General features: G+C 43.1%; 1 protein-coding gene across 10 annotated transcripts in view; it reads right to left on the reverse strand.

The window, feature by feature from the left end:
- Positions 1-25,779, reverse strand: part of Asap1 (ArfGAP with SH3 domain, ankyrin repeat and PH domain 1) — a 300,809-nt gene that overhangs the window by 52,411 nt on the left and 222,619 nt on the right. For 4 of the 10 annotated variants that reach the window (XM_029531149.1, XM_029531153.1, XM_029531148.1 and 1 more), the window contains 4 exons: positions 23,398-23,473; positions 22,098-22,184; positions 15,576-15,676; positions 12,416-12,485 (listed from right to left, as the gene is read on the reverse strand). In XM_029531149.1, coding sequence (XP_029387009.1) covers positions 12,416-12,485; positions 15,576-15,676; positions 22,098-22,184; positions 23,398-23,473 — 334 coding nt within the window. Of the gene's footprint in view, positions 1-12,415; positions 12,486-15,575; positions 15,677-16,594; positions 16,604-22,061; positions 22,185-23,397; positions 23,474-25,779 lie in introns of all 10 variants that reach the window. The other 6 variants (XM_029531152.1, XM_021217340.2, XM_029531150.1 and 3 more) reach the window with 2 other exon arrangements.

Below are 25,779 nucleotides of genomic sequence, written 5' to 3' on the forward strand. Positions count from 1 at the left end.
AAGACCCAATTGTCACTCAGGAATTTCACTTTTTAAGGACATGGAGGGGACAGAGAGGATACACAGTAAGCCACTCTGAGATCTAAATATCAGGAATGGTGCAGAGCAAGAAGTTTCAACACATACATCTCCCCTAAGCAGCAGGCCCTAGAAAACAAATTGTTCTCTGTGTGTGCTTGGCACTGTGGAGAGCCCTTCAGAGAACAACGCCCTCAGGCCAAAACTAGCTGCTTCACAGCAGGGAGTCTGGGGACCTGGGGACCAGGAGTTCACAGTCACTGTATCCACCTTGAGTCACAACTGGAGACAGTACTGAGAGTTACAGTTAGGAGGAAGTGGTGGTTTCTGTGCTGCAGGATCATCAGCTGAACCCAGACTGGGAGGGGAGGCAGGAGGTGTGAGCCTGTGAGTATTTCTCACACAGATCCGAGTTTGGCTTGCTGACTGCCTACAAACTGGGCGCCATCTGTCATGGATCCTCCATCTCATTTGTCTGGAGGTTGACAGTGTTACCCATTTCCTCTCTGAATGATTGTGGCACATGACCGCCTGGGAAGACTGGAAAGGAAGGAAGGGACTTTGTCTAATGGTGAGCCTTTGAATATTATGTTCTGTTTGGAATCTGGATTTGAGGAAGGCTGTACAATGCTTAGGGGAATCAAGAGATGATTAAAGGGGTGGGAAAAGGAAACTGTTAAGATGGGATAAAGGCATCAATCACAGTTCAGAGGAAGAAGAGTGGGTGTGATCTTACTGCTGTCTAAAAGCACATACATAAACATTGTCATTGGAAGGCTGGGCAGCTGTTTTCCATATGTACAAATGAAAAAAAAAATGCACTCAAACCATGTAAGATTTGAGCCAGACATATGGAAGAACTTCCCAAGCTTAAATTGATTAGGTATAATAAGAGGTTTCAGGATTTCTTTAAAAAAAATCTTTTAAACCAATGTTTAGGATTCTTCAGTAGAGAAATCTGGTTTTGAAAGTTTAAGAAACATTTGACAGTATTCATATTAAACATGGCAGAAAGCTAACATGATTTTTTCATTCCAAATCTGGTATTCCTAGGTGCTTCTTAATGTCAGAAACAGCCAGCAATAGATGCAAAATCTTAAAGAACCAGTGAATTCAGTATTAGCTGCACATAGGCAAGTCAACCAGGAGTACTCTCCTCTCACTGCTAGTACTCCCTGGTTCAAAGAGTCTGCCGGACAGCTTCATATAAGGGCTTTGCCCAGTGTACTCCAATAGCAATGATACTCGGGTGATATTTATCCTACATAATGGTCAGGCTGCGGCATCCACACGAACCTCAAGTGACAGACAGGGGCATATCTTGCCTGTACCATACATATTCTCCCCCAGGCTGAACTGCAATAGGTGCAGCAAACAAAGCAGCTGATAGACCCAATGCTGAGTAGAGGGACATGAGAAAAAGGCTTGGGGTGGGCTTGGGGAATGTTCTACTCAAGTCTGAAGAGCTTTAGCAGAAGCACAGAAATTAGTAATAATGGTAATTCTAGCTGTTTACTTAAGTTACAAAATTTCAAAACCACTCTTGACATTTAGACTAAATTATAGGTATATTGATGAAAGTCGACAATCTTTCCACAGATTAAAATTAGAGCAAAACTAAACAGCTTGGCCTGGCTGCATTGTGGTGGGGCAGTCCAGGAAGTAAAAGTATGTTTATATTGTTCCCTCCCCACCCGAACTCCATGGTTCCTGAGCCAGCAGCCTTCCTCTCACACGAGCTGGAGATCTCTATGGCTCTCATCACTATTTATCTCCTGTCTTCCTTTCAAACAATGGTGTGCTTTGTGCTTACTAAACTATGCCACGTATACAGCAAGCACTCAAATATCAATCAAAGTACTACCTTCCAAGAACCTCACAAATACTTCCTGTACATTCGAAGAAATGCTTTTAGTTTCCTTTACTAGACGATGTGAGGGAAAGAGATGCTAACTACCATCCCCAGCATGCTGAGTAAGGCAGTGGCTGAGGGGATCGGAGGCCCCATTCTTCCCTACACCATCGTGCAGGCCAGCAGGGAAAGGCAGAGATAGTGGTAGCCCTAGCTGCATATCTGATTCCCACCCAAATTCCTAACTCAGCTTGATGAAAAGCGACATTTTAGAAGGTGAAATAGTTTCTCATTCATTTGGTGGTTACTAAAGCTTCCTCCACATCTTTAAGTACGCGTGAAAAGCACGGCTGTCACCAGCTCTAGGGAAAGCTGATTATCCAAGAGCCTGCCCTGTTCAGGAGTGCTGGGTCTGAGTCTCAAGGTGTGTACAGAAGACTCAGATGAAGTGAGCCATATCTTACAGGGAAGGTCCCAGCAAAGCAGAGAGTGAACAGGCCAGGAGAGCTGGGGACCGTGAAGAGTGACAGGTGCAGAAAGAGCCTGAGCAGAAAGAAGGACAGTGACTTCTGCTCAACAGAAAAGCAGCCAGGACTGGGGCTAAGGCAGCTACCGGCTGGAGTCCTAGCACACTGCTGAGGGAAGATGCTTAGAGCAGCGGCCATGCAGGGCTTTATCCAAGTGGCTGGTGGAAGCTGAGAGTGACACAGATGGCCAGGAATGAGTGTCTGAGTTAAGGGCACGGCAGAGGCCAGAGTCTTGAGAGGCCAACATTCAAAAATAAGCTTTCCACCATGGCCCTGGAAGATGGGTGGGGGGCAAGGCTGGTGCTCCTGAGGGGCCTCTCAGGAGGGACTTCATTCAGGAGTGCCTGTGCCATACCCAGCTGCACACCCATCAGAACTGAAGATTTTACAGCTCGGTGCTCCTAAACACCCAGGTGTGGCCTTGTGCCTTCCCCCTCTCTTTAAAATAACACAAACTCACGGAGGAGAAGCTGAGACACTGCACGGGAAGAACATGGCTAATCACTATTTTATACCTTCTGCTATTTGATTTTAACAGGATTTCTCTGTGGGGCATGATTTTTATTTTTCAACAAGCACTGGCTCAACTTGTATATAGTGCTCTTAAAAATTGCTTTTCAGCTGACACTATACTCATCAAACACAGTCAAGTTTCTGATACAAGAAATGTTTTAACTAGGGAACCCCTGGGCACGTTCTATGAAACATCGGGGCAAGGCTGCCTCTGCCTGACAAACCACTCGGCTATGAACATCAGTCTGCATGCAGACCAGCACTGCCAATCAACTCCATCAGGCTTTGCCTCCAGAAAACCAACAGGCCCCACTCATTGGTCCTGTGGCACGTGGTGCCCTTTGTGACGGAGCTGCAGAGTTACTGGTACAGTCCTACTTCTCTGTTAGTGAAACACAGCTGCTGGAATTGTGTTCAGAAGGGAAAATGCAACTCTAATCATCCCGCTGAACTGCTCTGCATCACAAACAAGACGAGGATATCATTAATTACTTTGGAAATATGCCTCATCCTAACCAGGCTGAGGTAAAAAATAAAATAAACCTTTGTACTTCCGAGGCTGGTGCCTGGAAACAGAGATGCTCAGCCCTTTAGTCCCTTCAGGAGTTCCACTCAGGATTAGATGCCTTGTGTCTCCAGGGGAACCTGAGTACTTGACATGTGCTCAATAACCACCACAAGCCCCTGGAAAGAAATAAGGCCATGCCAAACACCTGCCTCTGAGCGAGAACCACCAGCACAAGCCCAGCATAGGCTTCTGAAGGGTGTTTGGGGCTGGGGACAAGACCAAATTTTTCCTTATGATCCCTTACATTGCAGGTACTTTAGTCTCATGTAATTCTTGCAGCGCCTGCATGAACTGGGTGTGTAGGAGGAACTACAGGCACAACCTGGTGGTCAGCTTACTTGGCACACCATGCTACTGAAGTCAGGACACTGAAGGAGCTTGAGAAGCTGCCAGCTGGCCTGCTGACCTGTCTGCACTCTTCACATCTCCTTTTATGCTTCTTCTGCAGAGATTGTGGGACAGTGGGATGAACACTCACTCACTGCCCAGTCCCAGGTCCTGTGCTAGCCAATCACAGTCACAGGCTTCCACTATAGAACTGGTTATTCAGGTGCAATAAAGCAGGTGCTGTTCCCTGAAACTGTCACAGAGTGGTTCTTCTCTGTGCCCTTTACCAACCCACAGGCTTTGTGGTGTTGTTGGGAGATGCCCTGGTAATGACAGCATAGCTCTGTCCCTGATTCCAGTCCATAGGTGAGGCCACAAGGACTCAGGAAGATGTGGCATGATGACCTATGTCTTACAGGACCATCTCATCTTAGTACACTGCCTCCTGCTCAAGGTTAGACCTGAAAAACTTGCCAGGAATCTTTACTGGTTCTTTGTGCCCTTAAACACTAGTTTGTTCATTCTGCCTTCTTCACACCATGCAGCAGTCTGCTGAGACAGTCCATCATTCTTAGCACATCTCAGATCCCAGATTGTTACCCTGGGGTCACGACCAAACCCTATCTCTTCAGTGGTCCTTCCCTCAGAAAGGAAGAAAAACTGGCTAACAGCTACTTCTGGAGGTCCTAACTTTCTTTGCCACTGTAACCATGGAACTAATTTCCACTGTGCAGGAGGTACGCGTAAGGAAAAAAATTGTTTTCTTTTTTAATTTTTAACTTTTATTGAGACAGGGTTTCTCCATGTAGTCCTAGCTGTGCTGGAACTCACTTTTAGCCCAGGCTGGCCTTGAAATCAGAGATCTACCTTGATTCTGCCTCACAGTATAGGAATTAAAGGCATGCTTCCCCACCCCACCTCCTCCACTTGGCTTAAAAGAGCACATTTTTAAGGAAATCTCTGTATTGAAGAACCCTGTCCCTTTGCTTTTGGGAATGTGCTCCACTCTAGGGTCAACACAAAGTATACAGTGTAAAAACACTATAGTGAGGACAGCTCGTGAGGCTGCCAATAAGAAACGCTGCTGTGACTGTATCTGATGAAGCTGCTTCATTTTAGTGTTTTAGTTTTTAAAGCCATTTCTACAAACAAATAATGAGTGTTGCTATTGCAACATATGAAGTGTAACTCAAGCAGGACAAAGGTCAGTGAGGGTTTTTTTGTGTTTTTATTTGTTTGTTTGTTTGTTTTGGAGACAAGGTTTCTCTACATATCACTGGCTGTCCCGGAACTTACTATTCAGATAAGCCTGGCCTTAAACGCACAGAGATCTACCTGCTTCTGCTTCCTAAGTGCTGGTACTAAAGGCATATGCCCCATACCTGCCTAGTAAGAAAAAAAAAAAATCTAAATTCACATGTCCTGTTTAACTACAGTGGCCATTTTAGTTCATGTCTTCTTACCTGCCAAGAATTTGTATTTGTATGAAATGTATTAACTTGATGATGAAACACCTGGGCTATAGTTATTATAATTATTAATTATTATTACTTTTAAAGACGATTCTCACTACATTATATTCACACAGTAGGCAAGGAGTGGTCCAGACCAGGACCCCTAACAGGTTCCTGTTACCTTACACACCAAGAAAGGCCTTCAGAGTAAGGCTATCATCATGATGTATTTCTCACAAAGCTACTCTGATGGAGTCCTGATAGCCCATTTAGATTTCCTGTTAATGTGTCCTAACTTCTGGAGAGCTGTCCACTAAGTCACTATGGTTCAAACAGAAGGCCAAATCCTGTAACATGAAGATCTCAGAGGGAGTCACTACTGAATGAGCCTCGGCAGTGTGAGGGCAAACAGGAGGGCACTGGGTGAGAGTGAGATCCTGGTGAGTGTGAAGACACAGAGCATGCACAAGGAGTGAGGGACTCCAAGCAGACAGCAATGCAGCACAAGGGAGGCTTCAAACGCCAAAATGAGGATTTAGAGCATGAGTCCAGTCTATTGTTTAACTTTGTTACTCATTAAAATGGTATTTTACTAGAATAAAGGTGATGGCAATGACTAGACTTCAAGGTGGCCAGAGGTTGACACGCAGACCTTGCCAGTATCCTGGCAATCTGTTCTTATCCATGTCTTCCCCTCTGCCTTTCCAAACCTGCTCTTACAGAGCCTGAATTCAAGAAGTCTTCCAATAAACACCCAGCATGGAGAGGCCTACTGAGATATTCTGTGGCAACCCGACCTTGCAAACAGTACTGCTTATTTCAGTGTGATGTTGAGTATGGTCACAACCCCATTTCTTTCCTTCAAACGCCTGTGAGCAAGGTTCAATACCAGTCCCACTAGATCCACAGCTGCATTTTCAATTGGATCATAAAAATCAGTTCTGTCCTTTTGTCTAGAAGAAGGGAGGGGCTGGAGAAATGGCTTAGCAGTTAAGAGCACTTGTAGCTCTTGCAGACGACCTGGGTTTAGTTCCCAGGCCACAAGCATCTGTAACCCCAGTTCAAGGAGATCCAAAACTCGGTTTTGCTCTCCATGGGTTCCAGGTGCACGTGGTATACACGCACACACACAGGCAAAATACTTATAAACGTAAAATAAGTAAGTTTTAAAAAGAGAGAGAAGGGACGTCAAAGTGTAGCATGGTGATAGGTACTGCCTTGTGCCGGAGGAGACCTGGAACTGGTTCAAGTGGACGAGAAATCAGTAGAAATAGAAAATTAAAGTACTACAGGTTCAAGAAAATGCAGCAGGCAGTGACTTTGACGGACGTCTCTTTTCGTTATCCAGGAGTCTTAAACAGTGACAATGTTCCAAGAATCTTCCTTACAAAATGCAAACTCTCCATAGCAGCTCCTCGGAGCTCCTTCAGCATGGTGTCTAGGCTGGAGATTATGGACTGAAGTTCTCCTCTGTGGAAACGGCTGCTCCCTTAGCTGTAGCATGGTGTGCCCAGCTTTGACTACGAGGAGGTAGCTGTCCCTTCATTTTCTATCACAGTATCCTGCTCATTTCTTCCACAGCACCTTTCCTAGGTTTACTCTGAGTCCAGGAGTGCAGGAGCCCACCCTTTCAATCACTGCATATATTCCCTACTCCAGTGCTGGGCTCAGGAAAAAAAAAATCAACAAAACACTTTACTGAGGAAATTATGTACCTGAGAAACTAAGGCTCCAAAAGATGAAATAACTCATCAAAGTTTTATAGCTTGTTCAGGGTTTAGCCCAAGTTTAACAGGTAGCAGCCCAAGTTTGTCCTCCTGGAATTTATAGTGCTGTTTTCTGATTTGTTGGAAGAAAGAAAAACAATTCTCTCCTCCCAAGGACAATGCACACACATGGAAGCAAATGGGGAGTCCCCAAGAGGCTGAGAAAAAAAAAAATTCCACAAAGGCCAGCCACAGAGGCACGGTGTTAAATGCAGTGCATCAATCATCTTGCAGGTCCATCTTGCTTCCTCTATGTGTTGCCAGTGCATGTGGTAAAGCCAGCCCTGGTTGGAGAATGTTGTCTTGAGAGCTCTGGACAGGCCTGAAAGACAAGAGCTCTTGGGAACTGTCTACTGATGCAGAAAGCCCAAGGATAAAGAGATTGACACCCAATTCTTCCTCTAGTGAAGTGTCCCAGGAGTAGACAGAACTGCTGCCAACTCCCACCAGGTAGAAATTGAAATTCTAAGGGTGAAAATCTGTGCCTCAAAGTGACTTTGTAAAGTATGCCTAGATGTAAAGGGAGAGAAGAACCTGAAGGGTTCTGATAAACTCAGTCAACACCACGGAGGCAGCAACACATCAGGCAGATAAGGCATACTGACAGCAGCAGCTGACATGTACTGAGCACTAGCTCTGCCCCACATCCTGTCCTAATTGCTCATAATCAATGAATTCACTTAATTTTTACATTCATCGATGAATCAGGCACTATTAATGGCTCCAATTTATACAGACAGTTGTCACTGGAGACCTCGTGTCAGAGGGGATTCTCTCGGAAGGTCTGGCTCCGTGGCTGCGGACGGTGCAGTCCCACCTCAGCTCACCAAGATGATAATAACCACCATGCTAAGGAGTACTTAGTGCCATTCAGCATGCTACTGGGCATGTTACAGGAGAGGATGGGTGAAGAAGCTCAACCACAGCAGAGGTCCAAGATCATTCAGTTGCAGTTGGATTCACAGCGTTGCACTCTTCTTGTTAGGAGAACTTTGTGGGCCTCCTGCATGTGTTCTAGCAAGAAGTAACTCCTCTATACCAAGCCATACCCTTAGTATTCCTTAGTTGCCAACATTCCTAGCACTGGACACCCGTCACCTTCAGCCTGCTAGTTCAGCAAGAGTACTAACCTTTTGGAGCCAAGCCAAACCTTTCTGGTAGACTCCTGGGTGATATTAAGGTAACTTTAGGACTATCTAAAGATAAAGGTGACTATCAACTTAATAGCTGTTTCAGTGCTAATCATAAGGGAATCTGAAGGCATTTCAAAACATAAAATATTATACAGGCAATCTTCAGATTCAAACCTTCCTGATCCCCCTCCCCCCGCCCCTCTTCCTAGAAGATTTCAGAGTACTCCCCATCTTGACACTATGGTGATCCATGATGAGGAACAGTGCCTAAATGGGGAAGTTCTGTGTATAACGAAAAGAGCAGAACTAGGAGCTTGAACGCTGCAAACTGCATGGAGCCAGGCATGGAGTATTGGCTGAGTCTTAGCCACAGAATGTAGTTTCATTTAAAAACATCCACTGAAGCAAATGTAGTAAGATACACATGTGATCCCAGCTCTTACAAGTGTGAGTCAGCATTATGTACCTGAGGTCAGCATGGGCTATACAACAATGCCGTCCCACAAAGGAAAAAAGATGGCACTGACTATATTTACTGAGCCTAGCACAGTGCTAGCTGCTGGCACTCCAAAGATAAAGAAACGTGGTACCTTCCTGCTTCTCACCACCTGTCCTGTGAGAACTGAAGACAGCAAACCCTGTCCTGAGGGTGTCTTGAGGACCAAGTGAGGCTACACTCCAGAGGTTCCGGTTATTCTGTGAGCCCACATGTGAGTAGGTGCACTGTCTGTGTCCCTTACCTCGGCAGAACCCCTGTCAATTGTTTACCAAGGACACTACTGGTTTTGATTTTCATCCAAATGCTATGTGACCAATAGCATGTTTCTGTGGAGGCAGGACTGTGATGTAGTTGCCAGCAGAAATGTCTGGATTAGAGAACACTGGGTAACAGTAACAGCTTGATGGGAGGGGATCAGAATCCGGAAAGGGACTCATTTTCTCCTTCACCCAAGCTCTATGTCAGTAGACTTCCAAAGAGGCAACAACAGTAACAGCTGTAAGCTGTTAACCTCACACATGCCCCACCCCCATCTCTTTTAATCCTCATGAGATTTTTGAGCTGAACACTTTTTTCAAGGTCACAGAGTGAACAGCAAACTGGGATTCGGACGCCAATATGACAGATGCAACTGTCTATTAGCCACCAAACAGTGTGGCCCATGTGTTATTTGCTGTTAATTAGAATACACAGAAAACAGTTGGCTTGGCCACAGCAATGTCTTTTGGCAGGAAACAGAAAGAGAAGGGGAGAGAGAGCTGAGTTTTCATCTTTAGCAAATTGTTCAAGGTCAAATAACCAAGGAAACAGTGCAACGATGCCCTCATCACCCATATGGTCTCCTACCAGAAAGCCCTTCAATAGCAGCAATAGAGCATGGGAAAGCCGTTGTGTAACTTGTCAAATGTCTCCTGGTGACGACAGGAGGAGCTCTCCTGTAGAAGGTACTAGAGTACATAACATCAGCCTTTCACAAATAGCCAGAGATACACACTCTGGTATACATGTGATGGATTAGGAGTGTGTCCAAATGATTTACCTCTGCAACTGGGATGCCCAGGACTATACATGGAGAATGGTGGAACGAAGACTGAATAAGCAAATAGCAGCAGGATAGCATATTAACTACATTCCTTGTTTCTGTAACAAAATACTTGATTCAAGGGAACTTAGGGTAAGACGATTTTCCTTTGGCTCCTAAGCTAAGGAGAAACAGTCCCTGTGGCTGGGAAGCACGGCAGTAGGAATGCGGGCAGCCGGTCCCATTACAACTGCAGCAATGAACAGAGAGATGAATGCCGGCTCACCCGACTTCTTCATTTCCTTCTTATCCATCATTCTGGGACCTCTGCCTCTATGGGGGTGCAACTCATGCTCAGGGTGGGCATTTCTTTCTCAGTTAAACCTCTCTATGATTAATACCCTTACAGATATAAGGGCAGAGGTGTGTCTTCTCAGCGATTCTAAATCCAGTCATGTTGATAATTAAGTTTAATCATTACAGACAGCCACAAAGCAGTTCGTAACTTGTCCAAGTCTGTGAGAAGGACTTTAAGTATCTCATGGGTGGGCTGGTCACAACTGTCATGACAGTTAAATCTAGCAAGGTTGTCTGAAGGGAATCCTCAGGTAAAACACACAATTCTGCAGGGATAAGGGACAGAGGTGATGTAACTACTCCAATTTCATAAAGAAGAGCAATCTTTAAGATGTATGTGATATTCTTAAGGAGTGTGTTAGGAGCCTTTAGTAAGGCAAGGACCAGTGTCAAGTGTCAACACTCAGAAAGACAGTAGGTTCTGCAGTGAGCCAAGCAGGGCAAAGTGGACCAAAGTCCCAAAGACCTGCATTTGTTTTCCCATTTTGCCAGTTAACAGCCAAGTCATGGCTCTCCTGGTGCTTTGGTTTCTTCATCTATAAAATTAAACTTAGGATGCCATGGGCTATCAGGATAATTGAGTGAGATATATTTTATGGAAGAGCAGTACTTCTTTTAGTTCTCAACTGAAATGGACTAGTAATGTAATGCACACCCACCCTCCATCTATAAACTAGCAATGGAATGCACACCCACTACTCATTTTATGTATTCTATTTGCAACTGACTATGTATCTTAGCTTGTCAAGAACATCATTTAACCCACAAGTATTTAACTTTAACTCAATTTTTTTTTCTCTAAGTAGAAGTCACTGGGTACATATATTTTTAAAAACTCTTGGCATCCATTCTTCAGTTGAGGGACATCTAGGTTGTGTCCAGGTCCTGGCTATTACAAATAAAGCTGCTATGAACATAGTTCAGCAAGTGCCCTTGTGGGATAGGGGAGCACCTTTTGAATATATGTCCAGGAGTTACGGTATAGCTGGGTCTTGAGGTAGAACTAATCCCAGGCTTCTGAGAAACTGCCAATTTGATTTCCAGAGTGGCTGTACAAGTTTGCGATCCCACCGGCCGTGGAGGAGTGTTCCCTCTGCTCTGTAACCTCACCAGCATGTGCTACTGCTTGGAATGTTTGATCTTAGCCATTCTGATTGGTATAAGGTGGAATCTCAGAGTCATTTTGAATTGCATTTCCCTGATGACCAACGGCACTGAACACCTTTTTAGGTGCTTCTCAGCCATTTGAGATTTCTCTGTTGAGGATTCTGTTTAGCTCTGTATCCCCCCTTTTTTTTAATTGTGTTATTTGGATTGTTGGTGTCTAATTTCTTGACTTCTTTATATATTTTGGATATTAGCCCTCTGTCAGATGTAGGGTTAGTGAAGATCTTTTCCAAATCTGTAGGCTGTCGTTTTGCCTTAATGACAGTATATACTTTGTAATTTCCACTCCTATGTGATACATCTCCCATTATGGCCTTTATCCTCCTTGAGAATTTAAAAGATTATTTTTAAGTGTAAAAATGCCGAGCCAGAAAGGCCCTGCTTTACTAATACACTCTAACAACATGACTGAAGATTTTACATGCAATGTTTTGTTTCCTATACTACTTTTTCAAGCAAAGAAAATACTCTACTATCTTTATAGTTCACAGGGTTTTCAGGGTAACAACTAATTCTATTTCCCCCAAAGCCTTAGGATTATAAAGTCAAGCCCTACCTTACTTAGGTTGAAAGGGCAAACAAAACCAAAACCAAATCAAACCAAAACCAACCAAAACCAACTAACCAAACTAACAAACAAAATAAGCCCCCTGCCCCTTCCCAGTGAACATCTCTGTCAGGTAGGCCAGCATGGGACAAGAGAAGCCAGTAATTGCGAAAGACCATCCTGAATGATCTGGCTCAAATTCACAAAGTACAGGGATCTAATCTGTGCTGGCTAATTTTATGTCAACTTGTACAAGGCTAGAGTCAGGAGTTCCAGTAGTGCAAATGCCTCCATAAGATCAATGGGAGAAGTCCCAGCCCATTGTTGGTGGGGCCTCTCTGAGGCACCATGGTGGTCCTGGTTTCTATGAGAAAGCAGGTTGATCAAGCCATGAGGAATAAACCTGTAAGCAGCACCCTTCTCCATGTGCTCTGCATCAGCTCCTGCCTCCAGGCTCCTGCCCTGACTTCTTTTGGTGATGAACTGTGATGTGCAATCATAAGCAAATCAAACTCTTTGGTCACGGTGTTTCATCACAGCAACACTAATCTTAACTAAGACACTGTCAAAAGTTCATGCTGGTTAGGTCAGCTCATCTGCCCTTGAGCTGAGGAGGCTAGAGAAGAAAGCTTGAGGACAGGTAAGCAAAGCCTTGAGGTCACTTACAGTTGCATGTGAAATCGTCAGGATCCCATTCTTGACAGCACACTTCCTTCTTTGCCACACTTTCCGGATCCTAGGGAGCAAGTCAAACAGAGCTCGATATTGTACATGACTCACTTGAGGTGTGCAATCATGTGGCAGGAGGCAAAACAGTAATTATGAAAAGCTATCCCATATAAAACCAGATTCCTTCCCCAAACTACACAAACAGAGAATCCTGGATGTCTGTTATTCTGCCAGGTAGAAAGAAGAAGTTCAGATAGGCGGCAGGCATGGAAAGAGAAGCTCACAGCAGAACTGTTTTTGACAGTGAAAATGGAAAAGAAAAACAGACTCTAGTAGCAGAAAAATACATTTATTATTGTTCCCACACAGAAGTTCCTGCACAGGGAATAGTACAAATGAGAATTTCAAGCCATATCTCTGACACTTTCCTAAAAGGGCTCTGCTAGTAGATTGTCTCCATAATTAATAAATAATGGCATTTAAATTTAAGGCATCTACTATGCAAGGGAGAGTCAAACACTGCTTCAGAATATGTAGAAAAGAGCTTAGGGTTTACATACTGAGTAAGAATATTCTATATTTGGGGTTTGTATACTTTCCTCTTGGGGGGGGGTACTAGAATCCTCCTAAATAGATCATTTTGATCCTTCTGGGAAACTAAACCATGTTAAGATGATTCACAAGTAGACGTGACACACTTTGAAAAATTTGAGCAAAGGATTAAAAAAAAAAAAAGCCTGTTTTTTAAATAGCTCACATCAACAGATCTTCACAAATCCCCACATACTGGCATAACACAGGGCACAGGAGGATCTGTGTGCACCTACCCCCATCACGTCCCAATACACACATACACACACACACACACACACACACACACACACACACACACACATGAGGGGGGGTGAGACAGGTGAGCGAGGGAGGAAGGGAGGGAGGGGGAGGGAGAGAGCTAGTCATGGGCTGCACTGCTTGGGACCATAGCCACCAGGTCCATAGGAGCATGAACATCCTGGACAAGGAAAGAAGTCAGGCCTTCTTTTGCCTTAGAAGCAATAGCACCAGGAGGCTACTGAAGGTTTTCTAGACCCACAACCATATTCTGTCATGCCTCCTTCCACTTATTAAGTCAATATTATAAGAATATTGCCACAAATCCAATTAAAAATATTTTTTGTGTATATTTAACTATTAGGAGTTTGTTCCAAAGCACGCTGCACAGAGGGAAGGGAAAACACCATCAGATTACATGTAAACTGAACATATACACAAAATGCTAGTCTCCTCAGGAGGGAATAAGAATCATCAACCGGAAAACTGTTTCATCACAGTCAAATGATACACTTTTTTGTACAAGGACTGGGGTTATGTCTGATTAGAGGCGGCACCTGTCAGTCACACCTGCAGCAGCTTCACTCAAGTGGTCCTGCATCTCATGTCACCCTCACAGGAGCCTGTTAAAGTCCCAGTAAGGCACACCTGTCTACCGATGATAAACTGCTGACTTGGAGGGATCAGCTCCTACGAGGCTCATTCACTTAAAGTTTCATTCATTAACCTTTCTTATATATTCATAATATATTCACATATATTATGGAAACACAATATAAAACAAGTTCTCATATTTTCTTACACAGTTAATAAAGCCAAGAAAAAAAAAGGCTCTCGGCTGAGATGGCTAACAAGGTGCTTCCTGGTCACCAGAGGAAAGAGGGGACTCCCAAGACATCCCCTGCATACATGGGGGCAAATGTGCCTGCCCTTGTGAACACTTTTGACAGCTCCCCCTTGCTCCTGGGAAAGTGACTTCATACAAACAAGAAAGCATCAGTGGGGCTTCAGTCCGCGTCATCATCACGTGGCATCCTCCCAGCAAAGCTTGTTGGTTTTGCTCATCTATCTTAACCCTTAGAGGCTCTCTTCATCTGTATCATGAGAGCATCTGAGATTACTCTGAGAAAATATACACAAACAACGGCTCCTCTAAGTGCCTTTGAGGCATAAAGTTTTAAAGTTATTTTAAAAACTAAAATTGTTCTTTCATATTTTGTAACAATTTTTATGTAACAAGTATTGCAAAATTGGGTTTAAAAAATACTAATGAAAATTTGTATGAAAATGAAACTCACACAACATACAAGTGCTTACTCTTAACCAGGGGTTTGTCTTCATGCAGAAGGAGTTCAGTATTTCTCTCTTCCCCAGAAGCCATCAAAAGCAACTCTGGATTATTAGTACTCATCTCTCATGTATGAATATGAAAAATGTATATGCCTTCTTCGTTTCCAACTCTGAGAGAAGATGACTCTCCTCGGCTCCCTTCCTTTCCAGCTCTCTCTTTCAGGTACAGTCTGAACGCAGGGCCTTGGCCATGCTGAACTGAACCATCTCCTTTGTCTTTCTCCATTTCTTTCCAAGGCTGCATGACAGTAAAGGCATATTGCCTTAGCTTTTATCTTCTAGCATCTAGTCATGTGCTTCGGATGCTGGAATGTTTTCTGTGTTTGTGAAGTGAATGTTTGAAGGGGGAACAGACTGAAAGAAAGGAGGAGACAGGACAAGCGGGAACCAGTTTATGTCTTTAGTATGTCCAGAGTGGTCAAAGGCAGTTATGGACATTTTTGAAAGACAAATGCTAGATGCCTGATGCTAAGTTAGAGCACCCAGGCTGAAGTCTGGGCTCTCTCTCTGTTGGTACAGTCCTGCGGGGTATGCATAGATGAGAAGCAGGTGCTCACAGAGAAGACTCAGAGTTCAACTACAGAGGACTCATGAAAAAGACTTCACCCCTGAGCAGACGCAGCTGAGATGACAAGAGGCCTATTATTTTTAGTTAGAAAAGGAAGGATATGTGATAGATTGGTTGTGACAGAGACAATGTCACAGGTTACCACAAAGGATGGGGTTTGGGTAGCCAGGGGCCATCTCAAGGAAAGAATATGACAATGATGAATCAGAGCCTCCCTTCTCAGCTTTCTAAAAGTGTAACTCACAAGCAAGAGGTGTTAAATGGAAGCAGAACAATTGTTCTTCTTGTAAGGACAGCATGTTAGGTCAACTATTCGAGCAGAACCAGCTCAGAAAGCTTTTAAGTATGCTTTCTCAACAAGAGCCTGGACACAGTCCCACAGCGGGCTGGCCAGGGCTGGACACATACCCATCACTCTTCTTCAGCAGGAAGCCCTTCTTTTCACTGCCGTACTCCTTGTTGCCCTGGAGCTGATGCATGCTGTACCCACCTTGCCGGCTCTGAGAGTCCTGGAAAACAGAAGCGCAGACTGGCAAATGCTGGAGACCTCTCCGTTCTGCCACGGAGCCTTTGCCTGCTGGCCTGTGCCCGGGAGAATTATGGACTTTGGGAGCTGTCAAGGCCTACCTTTTATTTTAGCAGAGGAAATAGGACATGTCAATATTTTGCCCGGCTCAAAACCAAGTCCTAGGCAGAACTCAGGGTCCAGGTCTAGTTTAGTACTGAGTCAAACACAAAAGAAACAGTGCTGACTCAGCCTGGGTTTTCACTCACAGCAGGAAGCAACAGGAAGGGCTAAATGGGAACAGAATGCAGAGAGTGTGCAAGCTGGCGGTGCTCCTCCCTCAGCTGTACTTGTTCTCCTTTATATGTGTGCTGGAGTCCTCTAAATAAAGGGCATCTTCATTAAAGACTTCGGAGCAGGGCATTGGCAATTAGCATACAAATCTTGTAACTATCTATACACTGAGCATCTATAACTAAAGTGTCTGAATTCTGAAACCTTTGATTTTTGAAATGTCCAAAACAATCCTAGATTTGGGAGCAGTTTAGACCTCTTGAGTTACCCAGTTAGTAAACTACACAAAGATTCCAGAAAAGGAATAACCTGCCTATGGCATTCTGCAAAACAGACTGATGTCAACACTTTTAGTCTGAAATCAGCATCCTATGGCACGAGAAATTTAGGATGTGACAAAGCATGCACACTCCAGCAACAGAAACAAGCAAGCCTGCTTTCACTATGGCACTCCACTGGTACCTAGCTGTGGACTCTAAGGACAGAAAGACAAGAAACAATGGCCATATTATGAAAACCCAAGAAGTAAAATACAAATGAAACAAACACAAAGTGGAGCTGCAACATGAGGACAAAAGTCTCTAGGCACACAGTAGGACAACACATTCTCAAAAATGTATTAACTTACTCTTCTAGACTTCGATCAGGAAGGGCAAAGCAACACAGAAAAAAAAGAGACAGAACATTGAAAATAGTTAATTGTGTTAAAAGCTCTATCAGCTGTTACTTAAGCAGTTTGTAAAATATACATAGAAAAGATTATTGTAAAGATATACCAGAAAACACAGCCGTGATCATAATAGACTTTGGATGATAAAACAGTAAAGTATTTCTATACCAATCAAGTGTTATATATTTTAGCTCATGTGTGGTGAGGAGATAAACACAGTCAATGAAGATGACGAGGTGTTCATTTCTCAGTAAATGGTAACATCATTCAAAATGTGGGAGCATGGAGAACTAACACCTCAGTGAAACCAATGTAAACTGAAAACTCAGAAAATCAGAGCCACATACTGTGATGTCCTCTATTCTTGTTTCCCAATTGAAATGTGTGTGTGTCTGCATGTGAGTGGATGCACACACGTATCTAGGTGCCCATGTGTGTGGAGGCTAGAGAACAATGTCAGGTGTCTTCCTCAATTACTCTCTATTGCATTTTTTTTTTGGACTGAATCTCTCATTAAGCTGGAACCCATCACCAACTGGCTAGATTAGCTGGCCAGCAATCTCTAGGGATTTTCCTGTCTCCATATGTGCAGAGCTAGGATTATAGGCATGTTTGGTTTTTTATGTGGGAGCTGGGGTTCAAACTCAGATCCTCATGATTACTCCCCTCCCCCAAGGCCATCTAGTCCCTAAAGAGAGGGCAGTGTTATGTCCTGTTGCAAGAAGCAACTGAAATTTGATGGTACAGAAGGAAAGAGCTACCTTAACCCCTGGATGTTCATCCATGGCTTGTGTCCAGCACACAATGAAAGCCAGGGGCTTCTCTTGATATTCAACATTCTCCTAGGTCCAACAGCATGTACTTGGAAGAAAACTGCCAGGACAATATAGCTTTGTAAAGCTATTCTACACTTGATGTAAATGTTGCCCCAAGCGTTTCATCTCCTAGGGTCAGGAGAGTCTTGAGAGCCAATGTATAAGACTTTGTAGAGGATGCTTTGCACCCTGACCACTCCCTCTCCTTCTCTCCCAGCAGGGTTTACCCAGTAGGCTGAGACTGATGAAAGGGGTTGCAAGTGACATTCTTTTTTGGCTGTCTGTCTGTCTGCCTTTCTTTTATTCTAAGGATAATTTTATTTTATTAACATTTATTTTACCTATATGAATGTGTTGCCTCCATGTACCTCTGTGTACCATGTGCATGCCTGAAGTTCAGAAGACAGAATCAGATACCTTGCAATAGGAGCTAGGGGTGGTTGTGAACCACCACATGGGGGCTGGCAACTGAGCTGGGACCTCTGTCAGAGAAGCAAGTTCTCTTAACTGCTGACTCACCTCTCCACCCCTATTAGTCACTTCTCCCTTACTGTAAGGAAGTTTGTTTTCAACAGGCCAGATTCCTTCCATAAAATTGAACAAATCAGGTTATCTGGAGTAGGGCTACGGGGTAGAATGAGATCCAGGAATCTCTTGCAAAATCTCTTAATGTTTACTTTCTAATATTTCTTTTTACATTCTTTTATGTACTCACGTATGTATGTATGTATGCATGTATGTACGTATATATGTATGTATTGTGTGTGTGTGTGTGTGTGTGTGTGTGTGTGTGTGTGTGTGAGGAGGAGGGTAAATTCCAGGAATCAGTCTCTCCTCTATCACATGGGTACCAGGGACTGAATGTGAGTCACCAGTCCTGGTGGTAAGCACCTTCACCAGGCGAGCCATCTTGCCAGCTTCTAGAGTTTACTCTGAAACACAACCATGGTCTTGGCCAGCACCGTACTAAATCCTTCCAGATCTGAATTTTTTTTTTGACTTTCTGTACAATTCCAGAAATTAGCTAATTAATGATTTTTATGGGTTAATAAGTATATATAAATTATTTTTAGTTCATTGAGAAATAATGGCCATTCAGCTTGCTTAGTAGAAGTATTTTTTAATTTTTTTATTTTTTATTCTTTGGTTTTCTGAGACAGGGTTTCTCTGTGTAGCCCTGGCTATCCTGGAACTTGCTCTGTAGATTAAGCTGGCCTCAAACTCAAAAATCTACGTGCTTCTGCCTCCCAAGCGCTAGGATTACAGGCATGTGCTGCCATCACCGCCTGGTGCTTAGTAGCAATATCAATAAATGAAAAGATGAATTTAGTTTTGAGAAGTACTGGAAAATTATTGCACTACTTATCACTGAAGAATGAAATAGGTTTTGAGTTGTTTTGATAGCATGAGAGAAATCAACTTCATATTCAAGAAAGAAAAATGCGAATTCCAAACTCATTTAGGCAAAAATATGCAACACTGAAAATAAACAATGAACTTGAAACCTTTGGGCAATTTTGTGCCAAGAACTAGGAAATGTATCTACCTCAGTGAATCTACCTTACTGATTTCCAATTTGACTTCCTGCACACTAGCAGAGATAGGGAAATCACTTTCTTTGAAGCCACACTGACATGTGATATACACTATTCATCTGTAAAACCTCAACCCTCTGAACTGAATGCAATTCCTATTCACTGATTTAATGTCTTTGTGAATGTATTCAATGAAAACCAAACCTTTACTACAGAGCTTCAAATTCACAATGGCAGGTGTGTGGTGAGTGAGTGAACTCTGGATAGGGTTTGGCACACTGAAGAGAGGGAGAAGCGACATGCTGAGTGATTCAACTTGCATTCACACCATGAAAGGCCCACTAGTTTTCAGACACTTCTGTGTTTCATACACACAACGTATACAATCACTGCTAGAAAGAGAAGAGTTACAGCCCTAGAACTACTTGAGCAGCGAGCAGTTCTTTCAGGAAGTTGGGCTGTTACCTAAGGTGAAGGTAAGTCATTTCACTCAACATTTAGTAAAAAAAGACAGTAATTCGACGGAGGAAAGAATAATCTTGCCAAATAGCTGGGGATCCTGTACATAGCTATTTTAACACTTGCTAGGTTTTTTTCCCTTTTGCATTTGTTTATTTGTATGTGCCTCTATGTGCTGACATCATAGGACAATTGCAGAAGTTGGTTCTCTCCACTACAGGCATCCAGGAACCAAGCTAAGGTTATCAGTCTTGGTAGCACTTTGTTAGGTCATCTATTTGGCCCACTAAAATTCTTGAACTTTCTTTTTAATTGTCAACCTGACACACTCTAGAACCACCTAGGAAGGGAGAATCATGGAGAGTCTGGCGAGGGTCAGGTTGGCCTCCGGAAGGGCTCATCGCTATTGGATTAAGTGAGAGGTCTATCCATCCTGGATGCCCCTCGCCTTACACAGGGGATATTGGATTGCACAAGAGTAGGGTACGTGAGCTGGGCATGAGAACATACTCATTAACTCACTGCTGTCTGCTCCTGATTGCTCCAGGTCTCTGTACAGATGTTCTTGTAGTCCTGGACAGTAACTGGGAACTGTCCCTGTGCTTCTTTTGCATTGCTTTTGTCAGGGTATTTTATCACAGCACCAGGAAGCAAAACTAAGATGGTGTCCTTCAATCAAGCCATGTTAGAAACTGGTGAAGGTGAAATGAGTTAGGTGATTTGCTGGGTGCTTTTAACTTCTCATAAAATAGTTTCGATTACTTTGCACTCTTTCAAATGTTAGGAGGAGGACAAGAACTCTCTGCTGGATATCACCCTTCACATTTACTTGGTAGATAGTTTCTATTATCTCGAAGTCACTAAAAATAATTACTTGCTAATTATTTTGCAACAAGAGGTGATAGCATTAGAAAGGGATGGGTGGGTATGCTGTTAAATGCCAATTTTAGCTGTAAAATATTTAGGAGGAGTGACAATTAAAACCCATTAATCAACTTCAAGTAGAGTTAAATATCAATCACTTCATGCTCATTTCACCTCCTAGATACTCCTTCTGTCATGAAACTTTGCTTCTTAACCAACCTGAGTAGAATACGTCAATACCTATACAAGGCAAAACGACCTTACCCTTGGGTAGCAAAACAAAGATAGGAAGTGGTTATGTGCGAACCAGTAAAGCCATCACAGCTTCCTTTAGATAAATGTCTACTCTTTCCCCTTTCCATTTGGGCCTTTCTATTGCATGTACACTTAGAAATCATTCAAGAATACTTCTCTTAGGGTTTGTGTGCAAGCAGAGAGTATGTGTGTTTCAGCTTCTAATAAAAAAGACCCTTTTCCTGAGATAGTCTCAGGCCCCTGACCACAGGCACAGTCATAGTCACAGCATAAGTCTGCACATAGGGACAATGCACAGATGTTTGTGGAATCAGGCCTGCTCTGATAGAAGATAGAAGAGCAGGAGATTATCTGCCATTAAAGAATGATGGACTTATCTCACTTTCCCAAACTCCCAAACATTTGTAAAGCCTGAACATGGAGAAGAAAAAGGATAAAAATCATTTTTAAATGTATATACACACATATTGAGTTATGGAATTAGAAAAAAGAACAAAAATTATTTTTAAATGTGTATACATATAGGTATAGCCTTAGTAAAAGAAACCTTTAAAGGCTACAGTAAAAGGCTGGTGTCGTTAGTACAGGTTTCCAGTGTGTTTTGGGGGGTGGGGATGGAGGTAGGGTGCATTACCTTTGTTTTGGCCACATGAATGCCATTCAGAAATTTCAGGAATTAAAAAAAAGAGTGAATGTCACTGTTGGGAGCTATCACTGGGAACTGATAAAGCAAATGCATCTCTTATACAACCATTCAATACTGCATTTCAATACTGCATTTCAATACTGCATTTCAATACTGCATTTCAATACTGCACAAACAGGCACATTTGACTTTCTTCCATGTAACAAATGACACTATACCCTCCTTCATGAAGGGACCTACACTTAGCACCCAGACCACAGTGCAGCGGGCATCAATGCCTGGACAAGTGACATTTGTAACTAAGGATCCAATCTGCATTAATCTAAATCCACCACTCATTTTATACTGTCAACATTCAGGGACCATCTCAACTGAATTTTCTTGATTCTGTGACAAATTTCTAAAGGACTCTATCAAAATATTTCCTTAAATCTCTGGTAAAATGGAAGACCACTTCTGGCTTCCCAGAGAGATAAGCATGGCCTGAAGAAGCAAATCATGAGGCACATTGCCCGTTTCAAAGGTTAACATTAAGAAAAATCCAAAGGCACAAAGTAGTAGAACCCAGGGTACCATTTATTTATGAGGTGAAAGACAGTTTCTTTTTTCTGAGACCGGTTCTCACTATGTAGACCAGGCTGGCTCTGTAGTCAGAGAGCTCTGCCTGCCTCTGCCTCTCAGTGGTGCCAACTTGCTGCCTGGTGGGAACAGTTTCTATGCTGGGCATCACTATGGGTACATACGTCTATCTTTTCTCTCACCTGTTCCCACACCCACCCCAGCAGGAAGCTACCAATGTGCCTGTTTCACAGATGGAGAAGCACAAAGGGAATCACAGCAGCCTCACTTACACTGTTAGCCCTGCTGGGGACATATAAACCACCTACTTCTTTCGGATCAAGCTGCAGAGAGGATTTTATTAGGTCTCGGAGTGCAGTTAGCTGTTTTTTTTCTTCATCTTGGGTTTGCTTTATCTATGAAAGAAAAAAAAAATCCCACCTGTTATTTATCATTCATTTTAAAAACAAAGTTTAATTATTCAAATATACCACTCATCAAATAATTCAATTTTATAGTTGTAGTAAATCTTCCCATTACTTATACTGCCTGGTTAATGTAAGAGGTACAGTCCAATCCTGAGAAAATACCCAGAGTTTAGAATTAGAAAGTTATGTACCTGGCTTTCTTGTTAAACAATACATGTTGACCCAAAAAGCTCTCAATCCCTCTGTTTAATGAGGTTAGAAAATAATGCTTGTAACATTTATTTCTAGCCTTTTAAAGGATGGGCAGAAAGAATACCATGGTAAAATTAAATGTGTCAGAAGAAAATCATATGACTGACTGAGACATCAATTGCCGAAGGATACACCAAAGTTTCCACAGAACTACACGAGGACCAGGACTTCTGCTGCTTATTTTTAAGCACTTAGGATTTAACTGCCAGTGATCCCTGCTCACTAACTAAAAGAAGATTAGGGAAAATACATAGGTATATTTGTTAAAAAGCTACAGTAAGAATCAGGCTGATATTGAATAACCTGAAATGTGTGGAAGTAGTACTGGTTTGTATTGCAATCTGGAATATTTGCATATATGTGTGTATGTGTAAATAAAATGAGATCTCTCAAGGGCGGGGCAAAAGTGTAAACATGTAATCACCTTGTTCTACGTAGCCTCAAACAGACAGGCTAAATACAACGTCCTACTACATAGAGCTCCTGGCATGTATGCGCACTACTATGTTTTGATGGTGATGTGGCCACGTGTGGAATTTTCTTATGTACTGTCATGCCAGTTGGTCCTCAGAGTTTCAAATTTTAGAGCACTTCTCATCAGGAACGCCTAATCTGTCCTCTGTAACTCCAAAACCTTCTCTAATCTTAGGTACTCAGATTCCTAATACATTGTTTTTTATAGTTCATCCGCCAAGTTATTTCCAAGTAACAATTACTCCATCTCTAAGTATCCATTCACCTCTCCTCCCTGTGTTTACCTTTTCACTTCTTATCTGCTCCTCCCACTCTTTGTAGCCTCCACAGGTTCGCTGCTAAGACGAAGACCTGTCTGCCAGGTTTCCACTGACCTATCGCTGATCTTCTCTGTGTAATACCCTTTCTGATACAGACTTCAAACGGACTGATGCTTCTTACAAGTTAAATGCACATGCTGTAAGTAGGGACTTACATTATATAAGTCAGCAGCCAGCTTTTCTATGTACTGTTTCAGTTTATCAGCAGTTTTCAAGCCATCCTGAAAGAAACTACAACAGAAAAGAACAGTGACTCAGCAGCAGTAAAAAGGAGGAATAGAATTATGTGTGAACCCTGAGGATTCTTCCCCCCTCTGTCACCCTACACCCCCCCCCCAAGTAGTTTCCATATAATAAACATGAAGTCAAGTTCAGCACTTGTATAAAGATGTGCCAACAAACACATTTATGGCTAGCATTTGAAACCTATTAGGAGAGATCACAGTTGGCACAAATAACCCTTGCAGTCCTCACTGATATCACATGTGATAAAATCTGGACATACACCATTTCCTTGTGGCCAGACCATGCTTGAACCAAAGAGAGAAAGACAAACTAGCCGCTGGCATACAGGAGTCTAACTGCACACTGGAGGGTCAGGTAGGAGGCAGTGTGTGCTGACACACAGGGTTCAGTGATGCCGAGGGTCTGGAAAGCTGCACGCTATACTGCATGAACGGCTAGGCTGCATGACTTTTCGACGAGAACAAGAGCTGACAACGGAAGAACCTTTCCTACGAGCTGAGCACCGACTCACACGTTGTTCTGCTGGCTTGATTCTCATGGGGCAAACATTTCAGCTTCGTCTCTACCCTGTACAGAATTCACAGCAAGGCTCTATATCTTACTAGGGCCACACGGTGGTGGGGTTCAGGTCCAGGACTGCCTGATACCAAGCTTATTCTCAAAGCTAGCAATGAGTTCTTCTCTTGGGCAGGTGATGCTAGTTCTTCTCTTGTGGGGGCCATTCCTCAGGGCCCTCCCCTGTGCTTCAGTTTACAGAAACCAGGGCCTAGGTGTTTGGAACCCTCATACTCTGCTGCCCCTTTCTCTAAGTCATGCCCTACCCCATGGGATTACTTCCCCACAGACTTGTGGTCTGCCTTAGGGTCTCCCAACAAGTGAGGAGGACCACCTCCCTGCCTGCCACAGTGGTCTGGGTGCAATTTAGATGCACTAAGGAAAGGAACTTCAGAGTCTACTTTGGGATCCACACAAAGCCTGGTTTCCCAGACTCTAACAGGCCCCAAACCCCCGAGTCCTAGGTATTGGGCCGATACTTTCTTACGCCCTACAATAGCTAACACTCTGGAACACACCACCTTATTCAACTAGTTTCAAGCAGAGCTACACTAGAGTCTGCTATATTAGACCCACTGCTCCAGATCTGTAAAATGTAGATGCTGTGCCCTATCTCATGCTCATCAAATCAAAATTCCGGTATGCCATCTAAGGCATGAACCCTGAAGTTAAAGACACCAGCTGCAGCAGTGGCTGTACCACACTCTAGCTCCTAGCCTGCGTGGGCACTGTAGTAGTAGGTGGGGAGGCTGATTGTGGATCATATGTGGGTAAGGCACAGCAGAGAAAGATACAGGATAAGATGCAGAGAAGGGGTGCAGGGGTTCTGCTCTCTCTCCTTCCTTCACTCAGCCAGTAGTCAGTGACACCCACTTTCAGGGTACATCTTCTTCCCATAGTTAACTCTCTGCAAAATCCCTCAAGACACAGTTGGCGTGGGCCAGGGGTTGGGTGAGGACCGCTAATTCCCCGGTGATTCTAAATCTGGTAGAACCGATAATGTAGATTAACCATTCCAGATACTTTTTGTTGATAAAATTCAGTTTTAAGCTATGATACTATATTCTTTTTAAATGTATATAAGTGCTCTATCTGCATGTATACCTGCATGCCAGAAGAGGGCATGAGATCCCAGTATAGATGGTTGTGAGCCACCAAGTAGTTGCTGGGAATTGAATCCCTGGAAGAACAGACAGTGCTTGTTAACAGCTGAGCCATCTGTCCAGTTGTGTGATTTCTATTCTAGTTACACTGCTGCACACTAATTCCAGAACACTTCCATCGTCCCAGGAGGAAACTACTCACTCGTCCCTTCCCACTAGTGACATTAATCTGAGTACTTTATGGATCACCTTTTGAAGAGAGTTCGCAATACACATACATGCAATCTGTTATGTGCTGTTCTGTATCTGGCATAACTTATGTTTTATATGTTCATTTATGTTGAAGTATGTATCAACATTTCATTCTTTTGCATGGCTGAATACTATTCTACTGGATGTATATTTGTTTAACATGATAGGTATATATGTTTCCAAGTACTATAAATAATAGTTATATAATATTCATGCATCTACTTTTGTATATACCCTTATTTGTCTCTTCGGGGATTTATTTTATAACTTTTACAAACAATTGTACTACCTTATGTCTCTAATAGTGATACGTGGGTTTCCTGTTTTTCATAGCCTGTCCAAAACTTACTTTCTTTCTGTTTTTTTTTTTTTTTTTTTTGG

The sequence above is a fragment of the Mus pahari genome, chromosome 17 (assembly GCF_900095145.1).
Source record: "Mus pahari chromosome 17, PAHARI_EIJ_v1.1, whole genome shotgun sequence".
In the NCBI taxonomy this organism is placed as follows: Eukaryota; Metazoa; Chordata; class Mammalia; order Rodentia; family Muridae; genus Mus; species Mus pahari.